The sequence below is a fragment of the Eurosta solidaginis genome, chromosome 4 (genome assembly GCF_040869045.1).
Source record: "Eurosta solidaginis isolate ZX-2024a chromosome 4, ASM4086904v1, whole genome shotgun sequence".
NCBI lineage: Eukaryota > Metazoa > Arthropoda > Insecta > Diptera > Tephritidae > Eurosta > Eurosta solidaginis.
The window spans coordinates 76,260,528-76,269,347 of NC_090322.1; the positions used below are offsets into that span (position 1 = coordinate 76,260,528).

Below are 8,820 nucleotides of genomic sequence, written 5' to 3' on the forward strand. Positions count from 1 at the left end.
TGTTCCCATATCCTCTTGAGCATTAAGCTAATAAGCTCCTTTTCTAACACGAAGTTTATGAGGTGGGTTTTGTCTAAGGCTGGGGTAACGCTCAGTCAATCCAGAGTCGAGTAAAGGTCCCACAAACCCCTACTGAATAAATACACGATATTTATGTTACGAACACACGCACACACGGCTGGTGATATTAGGCGGGCAGCAGCTTTCCGTCGCAAGATGGCGAGGGGGCGGAGCGGCGGCTAACGGTCGTTGGAGTAGAGGAGGTTCGGTAGGGCGGTTGAACGGTCGGGTAACGGACGGACTGGTACGGCGGTGCGGAAGCAGCGGCTTAACGGCGATAGGATGGCAAGCGACCAGTGGCTGGTGTAGCAGCGGCGGGACGGATGCCGTGGCTTAACAGCGGTAGGATGGCAGACGGCCAACGGTCGTCGTAGCAGCGGCGTAACGGATGCAGCAGCTTAACGGCGGTAGGACGGCGGACGGCCAACGGTCGTCGTAGCAGCGGGGGACGGAAGTAGGGGCCTGACGGCGGTAGGATGACAGACGGACAACGGTCGTCGTAGCAGCGGCGTGACGGATTCAGCGGCTTAACGGCGGTAGGATGGCGAGCGGCCAGTGGCTGGTGTAGCAGCGGCGGGACGGATGCAGCGGCTTAACGGCGGTAGGATGGCGGACGGCCAACGGTCCGCGTAGCACCGGCGGTGGGCTACGGAGCGCGTACCAGGGCCGTGGTGAGAGGGGAAGTAGGCTGGCGATGGGGTTTTCCAGGACAGCGGCGGCTCGTTCCGGTCGGGGTCGGCTGACGGTATCGGCAGAATCGATGGTAGGCCGGTCGGTCACCTGGGGAAGAGACTGTGAGGACTCGTTAGTGCTGGTTTCATCGCTGTACACCCCCGCCTCCCTACTTCCACACTAGTAGTAGGTGCGTAAGGGGGGCGGAGTTGTACCAGCCGGGGCACCGTGGGTCGACCCGTGGGCGGAGGGGAAGTGTACCTTAACGGCACAGCGGTACCCGCTGTGCGCACGCATCGGCTCACGGCTGAAACCAGAGCTATGGAGAGGGGTCGTGCGGTCGTTCGGGCAGCGGGTCATTCCTTACCAGACCAGGGCGACGGAGGGAAAAGTAGCCCGAAGACACCACTCTCGTCGTCCTGGTGCAGCAAGGGGTGACTCGCGCCACGGCCGCACCCTCTTCTCCCTAGCTAACTAGTGGGAGTGGTCCCACCGCTCCGGCCAGCCTATTAAACCAGAGCTGAGGGGGAGGGGTGCTTTGGGTCATTGAGGCGGCGGGCTGCTCAAGCACCAAGGTGGGCGACGGAGGGAAAAGTAGTCCGAAGACACCACTCGCGTCCTCCAGCCCTGGTGGAGGGTGACCCGCGCCATGACGGCGCCGCTGCCACGCAGCCCGAGCTGAGGGGGGAAGGGGGTATTTGGTCATTGAGGCAGCGGGCCGCTCAAGCACCAAGGTGGGCGACGGTGGGAAAAGTAATCCGAAGACACCATTCGCGTCGTCCAGCCCTGGTGGAGGGTGACCCGCGCCATGACGGCGCCCCTGCCACGCAGCCCGAGCTGAGGGGGGATGGGGGTATTTGGTCATTGAGGCAGCGGGCCGCTCAAGCACCAAGGTGGGCGACGGAGGGAAAAGTAGTCCGAAGACACCACTCGCGTCGTCCAGCCCTGGTGGAGGGTGACCCGCGCCATGACAGCGCCCCTTCCACTCAGCTAGCTAGCAGAAGTGGTTATTTTGTCTTTAAAAAGACAACCACTCCCGCTGGCTCACCTGTGAGGACTGAATTGCAAAAATGCAAATTTTATGTTTATATGGGTGGTGCCGCAAACTGGTTGAGAAGTCAACACACCATTATTGTGATTTTCATTGGTTTGATATCAGTGGTTGTTGACTATGCTATATAAGAATAAGTACAAGTGGTTCTTGGTTATGCTATAGAAAAATAAGTACAGGGAGGTTCAGGTTTAAGTGAATAAGGAAATACAGGGGGTTACGTTATTGTAACGCTACTTTATAGTCCCCCTCCCACTTCGGTTGACGGAAAGCTGCGGTGGGGAAAGGTGGATCTCCAGGCATGGCCTAGGTCTTATGCCGGTGTGCATGTGGGCGAAGCACTTTATTAATTATTTTTTTCTTTTTTTTCTCAAGAATATACAGAGTCATTCCACTTATATCTAACAGAGTTTATGTTCTTAATTCATTTGTATAACGTAAGAATAATTACATTTCATTGTTCTTAAAACTAACAGAGTATATTTCATACAATTCATTATAATACATAATATTCTTTTTCTTCGTTTCCATCTTCCTCGGGTTGTGATTTCATCATGGCTATCAGGTATTCGGAAAAATGTGGCCCGAAAATAATAGGTCCCCTTCGCGTTTTTGTTCGGTTGGCTCCCTCCGTGTGCACCCGCTCTGACGTCGTTTTATTTCGCCGAAGTTTATGCCTGCTGCAGATGCTTTTGTACCCTCTTTTCTGACCATGTTTATTGCAAGTGTCATTTGTGGAATCTCCTAATCCCATGTGCGGTGGTCGCTCAGGAACGGTGCTAACGCTTTTCCGCCGAACTGCTCCCCATTGTCGGTGGGAAAGATTTTCGGACAACCAAGTAAGTATATGACCTTTTCTTGTAGCGCTTTGAGCACGCTTGCCGTTTTCGCTTGGGGCGCCGGGATTAACTCCACCCACTTGTAGAATTTGTAGATCATGGCGAGGAGGTAATTGCTTCTTTGCTTGGAACATGGTAGTGGTGGCACGGAGTCGGTGGTTACTATTTCCCATGGCCGCGGATATTGCATGGTTGCCAATAATCTCACCGGGCTCTTCTATGTCGCTTTATATTTTGGTTTTTATGTCGGTGTGTCGGTGTTTTGTAACGGGCGGCGGGATAGCGCATTGAATACCGTGTTCGGCGCTCTTTTTCGGTACTCTTTATTGAGGTTGTATTTTTGTATTGCCGGGTAACGGGGGTAGAAGCGTTTCTTCAGCGGTCGGTTATGTTTACGGATGGTCGAATGTTCGGCTGTAGTAATTGGGCTAACGGTTTTACTCAATCGCTTCTGATGGTGCGCTGAAAAAGTTTCCTTCTCCGAATTTTGGCCATTGCTCACGTGTTCCCGGCTGGTCATTGCACATAGTGTGTCTAACTCGGCTGATCTTCTGGTCAAAATGGCTACTAACGGCTGGCCATCTAGCGTGAGGGTGATTCCCCTTTCCCGTAAAAAGTCCATACCTAAGATCATCCGTTCTGCCAGGTTCGGGATGACGGACATCATTGTGTTGGTCGTTCGTCCTTGGTGCGTAATCCTTGCTGTGTAGGAATTCGAACTATAGACACACGTCTGGTCTGCCAATTGGACGCTCCTCCTGTTAAGACGTGGTTTGATGTTGCTTCTCTCCAGGTGATTTCGTATTGACTCATCGACGTATGAAAGGGTGGCGCCGGTGTCCACTAGCGCACGCACGCTCATGCCCTCGATGGTTATCGGTATATAGAAACGGTCATCTACTTGCATTTCGGCAGCGGGATCGCAGACTGGTGGTTCAATAGGCTTCTGTGGCCGCACAAATAATGCTTGGCGGCTTCCTCTCACATAACTTGACGGCATCCTTGATGTGTTGTTGTCGGTGGATTGGTTGGTCGAAGGGCATAGGCAGTCCCTGGAGAGGATGTTGTCTTGTCCACACCTGGAGCAGAACATTCTCCAGCGGCCCCTGCATTGGAAGCGGCGGTGTCCGCGTTCCTTGCAGCGCCAGCAGCACTCTTTGCTATCGTACTCCTTTAGAAGATCACACAGGCTGTGGATCGCCTCTTTGTCCTGTTTCGCTTCCTCGCTTTTTAGCAGCTCATATTCCTCCGTTATTTCCAGGAGCTCATCAATCGTCTTAAACTCGCTTCCTCGCTTTTTAGCAGCTCATATTCCTCCGTTATTTCCAGGAGCTCATCAATCGTCTTAAACTCGCTGCGCTTGACGAAGAGGCGGTATTCAACGCGTAGGCCATCGTATATTCGCTCGAGGTGATTCTCCTTGCACATTGTCCGATGCTGGCTGATCAGCGTTTCCAATGCGAGGACGTAGCCCTTGGCTTTTTCTCGGCCTTGTTGCCTGCGTTTTCGGATGGCCTCTTCTAAATGTTGAAGATGACGCTTAGGCAGAAAAAAATTTTCACCTCCCTTCGAAAATCGCTCCAGTAGTTGATTTGTTGCTTACGGATGCGGTGCCATTGAAGTGCTTTGCCACGCAGCAGTTCTGGCATCGTTAGGAGGAGCCGGTCGTCTATTCTCTCCAGAAATTCGTGCAGCGACTCCTCTCCCGATAAATGCAGATCCCAGTGGCGAACGGTATTCATTAGCTCACTGGTGCTCATTTCGTCTCGTTTCGTCTGCGCGCGTTCTTTCTCATGCGCATTCGAGACGGAATTTTGTACCTGGATGGCGGTTGACTTGGTCGGTTGTGTTGGGGTGATGTTTAGTGTCGGCGTTGGTAGTTTAAATGGTTTCCCTTCGTCCTCTTCTACTTCCTTCTCCAACTCCTTCATTAGGTCTTCGCTTGATTTCCTCGTGCGTTTCGTTTGTACGTAAGTGCTCAGTGCGCGGCGCAGATCGGCTACGGGTTGGCCCTCCACGTGAATCGTATGCTTCTTGCACTCCTCCATCAGCCTCTCCCTTTCAGTAAGTAGATCCAATTGAGTGAGTCGGCATTCAGCGTCGTAACTTCGGGGCCGGTGTGTTTGATGTTTCTGATGGTGTGTTCGTCGAACCCGCCCCGGCAGTGTAGGTGGCTGTTGTATTTGTTTTTCCACGGTCATCTGCGAAGGAGGGTCCATGCTCGGGCGCCATTTATGAGGTGGGTTTTGTCTAAGGCTGGGGTAACGCTCAGTCAATCCAGAGTCGAGTAAGGGTCCCACAAACCCCTACTGAATAAATACACGATATTTATATGTTACGAACACACGCACACACGGCTGGAGATATTAGGCGGGCAGCAGCTTTCCGTCGCAAGATGGCGAGGGGCCGAAGCGGCGGCTAACGGTCGTTGGAGTAGAGGAGGTTCGGTAAGGCGGTTGAACGGTCGGGTAACGGACAGACTGGTACGGCGGTGCGGAAGCAGCGGCTTAACGGCGATAGGATGGCAAGCGGCCAGTGGCTGGTGTAGCAGCGGCGGGACGGATGACGTGGCTTAACGGCGGTAGGATGGCAGACGGCCAACGGTCGTCGTAGCAGCGGCGTGACGGATGCAGCAGCTTAACGGCGTTAGGACAGCGGACGGCCAACGGTCGTCGCAGCAGCGGCGGGACGGAAGTAGGTGCTTGACGGCGGTAGGATGGCAGACGGCCAACGGTCGTCGTAGCAGCGGCGTGACGGATGCAGCGGCTTAACGGCGGTAGGATGGCGAGCGGCCAGTGGCTGGTGTAGCAGCGGCGGGACGGATGCAGCGGCTTAACGGCGGTAGGATGGCGAACGACCAGTGGTTGGTGTGGCAGCGGCGGCACCAGCAAGGCGGGATGGGCACGGCGGTAGTATGGCGGACGGCCAACGGTCGGCGTAGCACCGACGGGATGGAAGAAGCGGCGGCACCAGAGGGGCGACGATGCGACGGCAGCGGCGGTGGGCTACGGACCAGGGCCGTGGTGAGAGGGGAAGTAGGCTGGCGATGGGGTTTACCAGGACAGCGGCGGCTCGTTCCGGGCGGGGTCGGTTGAAGGTATCGGCGGGATCGGCAGTCTTCGGCAGAATCGATAGTAGGCCGGTCGGTCACCTGGGGAAGAGACTGTGAGGACTCGTTAGTGCTGGTTTCTCCGCTGGACACCCCCGCCTCCCTACTTGCACACTAGTAGAAGGTTCGTAAGGGGGCGGAGTTGTACCAGCCGGGGCACCGTGGGTCGACCCGTGGGCGGAGGGGAAGTGCACCTTAACGGCACAGCGGTAGCCCCTGTGCGCACTCATCGGCTCACGGCTGAAACCAGAGCTATGGAGAGGGGTCGTGCGGTCGTTTGGGCAGCGGGTCATTCCTTACCAGACCAGTAGCGCTATTCACTTTTAACGTATCTACATACGAGATTTTTAACATAAACACTTTCGTTTGTTATATCATACATACGATTCACTAACTTAGCTTTAACAATACTTGTTAACTATCATTTCGATGTGGCAATGCTGGTAGTGAAATGTTAAAATTTACGAAAAGTTCAAAGAGGAATCGAAAAAAAACAAACAATTTTTTGTACGCGACAATAATTTTATGCAGCTATTTTAGCAAAGGGAAGTATTTTTGATATATATTTTATATTTAGATCATTTACTGCTTTTATTTCTCATTTTATATTTCAGAATGGAACCAAAAACTGCATCATACACAAAACGAAGCCGAGCAACAGCAGAGCAGATAAGAATGATGGTGGACCTGCTTGAAGAGGTCCCTGGGTTAGCGTCCGGCAGATTCCAACGGATGCACGGCAAGTTGGAGCAGCAGAAGCAGTGGAACAAGCTAGCGGGCAAGCTCAACGCCGTTGGAGGAGCTTCAAAAAGTGCAGAGCAATGGCTTACGGTAAGTACTGAGGAAAAAAGGAGGTAAATTTTAGGGATCTGAAAATCCGTTTTTAACTAACTTCCTGGTTTGGGGCGTAGTTATACTATAACTTGTAGAAAACAAAATTGAGTTAGGTGATGCAGGGACCGATACATCTAGAAAATTAGTTTTCCTATAATATATGTTTCCTGTGGGATATACTATATGTCTTAGTGAATGTGATGCCCAGAGTTCAAATAAAAAAAAAATAAGGTTCACCCAATAGTTCATACTTTTTTACAGGTCTGGCGCGATCTAAAAAATCGCACGAGCAATCGAGTGAAGGATATAAATAACCAGCGGGCACAAACGGGAAATAGACCGATCTCGGTCGCGCCTTTGACCGATACAGAGAGGCGCATTGTGGAGCTAATTGGGGACCGATATGTTGACGGCGCAGGCATATGTAGGGACAGTGTGCCTATGGATGAGGTCAGTATATAGTTATACAGCTATACCTATTAGCATTATTAACTTATTGATTCATTCTATTTTAAATTTTTAGGAAATGCATTTGGTGATGGAGGAGGATGAAGGAGAAGTGGAGTACCTCGAGGAGCTAGATGCCAGTAGCGAGGTGCAATCCCAAGGCGAGGGTGAAGATCAGCCAACCACATCTTCTGCTGCCATTGCAGTATCGAAAAGATGTGCTGCAAACACCTCTACAACTCCTGCAATTCGTCCTACAACTCTTGCAATTCGCCCTAGAACTCCCACAACCACCCAAAGAACTTCTGCACAAACTCCTCGCAGGTCCTCCAGAACGAAATTCAACGACGAGGAGGCCGAGCGCCAATACAGGTTTTTGGCGATTGCTGAGAAACAGGCAGATACTATGAGGGTAAGAAATAGTTGAAAGTTCAATATATTTTACAATATATAAAATCCTTAGTTAAATTAAAAAATGCTAACAGTGTCCTTACAAATTTAAAACATAAATTTTCTCATCCTCTAGATGCTGGCCGAAAACCAAATAAAGTTGGCTGAAAATCAAATAAAGCAGACGGAGGCAACGTTTGCAATGGCCAAGGCAATTGAAAATATGGGAAAAGGGTTGGAAGTGTGTGCCGAAGCCTTCAAATAATTGTCAGGTGCAATACTAAACAAACACTAATTTACCAAATAATTATGTATAAGATATTTATAAAATAGGTTTAATATAAATATACATTTTTAGTTTATACGTATCGCTAACATCAACCATAAAGCCATTTTAGAGTTAATTTAGTTTAGTTTTTTACATTCGCTTGCTTTTTTTTAACTTTTCATAGATTACTGTTTCATGCTTCTTTTCATTAATGCATTACCTTTTCCCACTGACTATGTAAATACTTTTTAGTTGTTGAAAATGCGCTTTATATTTGACGATAGCGATACTATTATGGTTGACTTTCTAGTCATTTTAATTGAATTTCCTTTTTTAATTTTCGACTTGAAATGAATTGTACCTGTTTTTTTATTCGTTTTATATAACGTTTGATGTTGACGTTTTTGTCAAATATGCTAAAGACATTAAAGATGTTTACTTTTTAAAAATATGTTTAATTATTACGCGAAACGTATGCAACTTTTTTTAAGGAAACCGTTAAACTCTTTTAAAATCTTAATTTAATAAATCTTAATTTAATAAAATCTTATTGTATTAATCATTAATTATTTGAAACATAAATAAATACGGTACTGTTTAATGGCTTACTTGAAAAAAGGTGCATATGTTTCGAACAATACTTACTTTATAAAACAAAATAAAATTAAAAAAATGTGATACGAAAGTTCTATATTATAGGTCTGGATAATAACAAATTAGTTTTCCTATGGGAATCTTGAAAACTCCTTTTAACTAACTTCCGCAGTATTTTTAAAACTTGCAATTTTTTCAATGTGTTTAATAAATTTAACAAAAGTCCATGAAATAAAAAAAGTAAATGTTTCTTATGCAATTCATTTTTGTTTTATTTGGATTAATAATAATAATTAATATATAAATACTTATATATTATAATACTTGAATGAATTTGGTACTTAATAGAAGGTAGGTACTAAATTTCATGGCAATATAAAAATTGCAAGTAATGAAACTTGAAAAAAACCCGTCTTTTGTGAAATTTCTCTCACACGTCTTTTTTGTGAACAGGGCTCGATAGGCATGTATGTTTAGGAAAAGAAAGTATTTATCAATCTCTCTTGGACACGTTTGCCAGCGGAAGACACTGAACTTATATTATCGGGATTGTCGT

General features: G+C 48.4%; 1 protein-coding gene across 1 annotated transcript; it reads left to right on the forward strand.

Moving 5' to 3' along the window:
* Positions 1-6,214: 6,214 nt before the first annotated feature.
* Positions 6,215-7,667, forward strand: LOC137248562 (uncharacterized). The gene is made up of 4 exons (XM_067779484.1): positions 6,215-6,562; positions 6,827-7,015; positions 7,089-7,424; positions 7,539-7,667. Exons 1-4 carry the CDS (start codon positions 6,347-6,349, stop codon positions 7,665-7,667), a joined length of 870 nt encoding a protein of 289 aa, XP_067635585.1. The 5' UTR covers positions 6,215-6,346.
* The last annotated feature ends 1,153 nt before the right edge of the window (positions 7,668-8,820 follow it).

What these genes read in the sequence shown, in the direction of transcription:
- LOC137248562 (XM_067779484.1), top strand. Translation starts at nt 6,347, where the DNA reads ATGGAACCAAAAACTGCATCATACACAAAACGAAGCCGAGCAACAGCA. An exon ending in ACAGTGTGCCTATGGATGAG is followed by an intron (nt 7,016 to 7,088) that starts GTCAGTATATAG and finishes TTAAATTTTTAG; the next exon opens with GAAATGCATTTGGTGATGGA. An exon ending in AACAGGCAGATACTATGAGG is followed by an intron (nt 7,425 to 7,538) that starts GTAAGAAATAGT and finishes CTCATCCTCTAG; the next exon opens with ATGCTGGCCGAAAACCAAAT.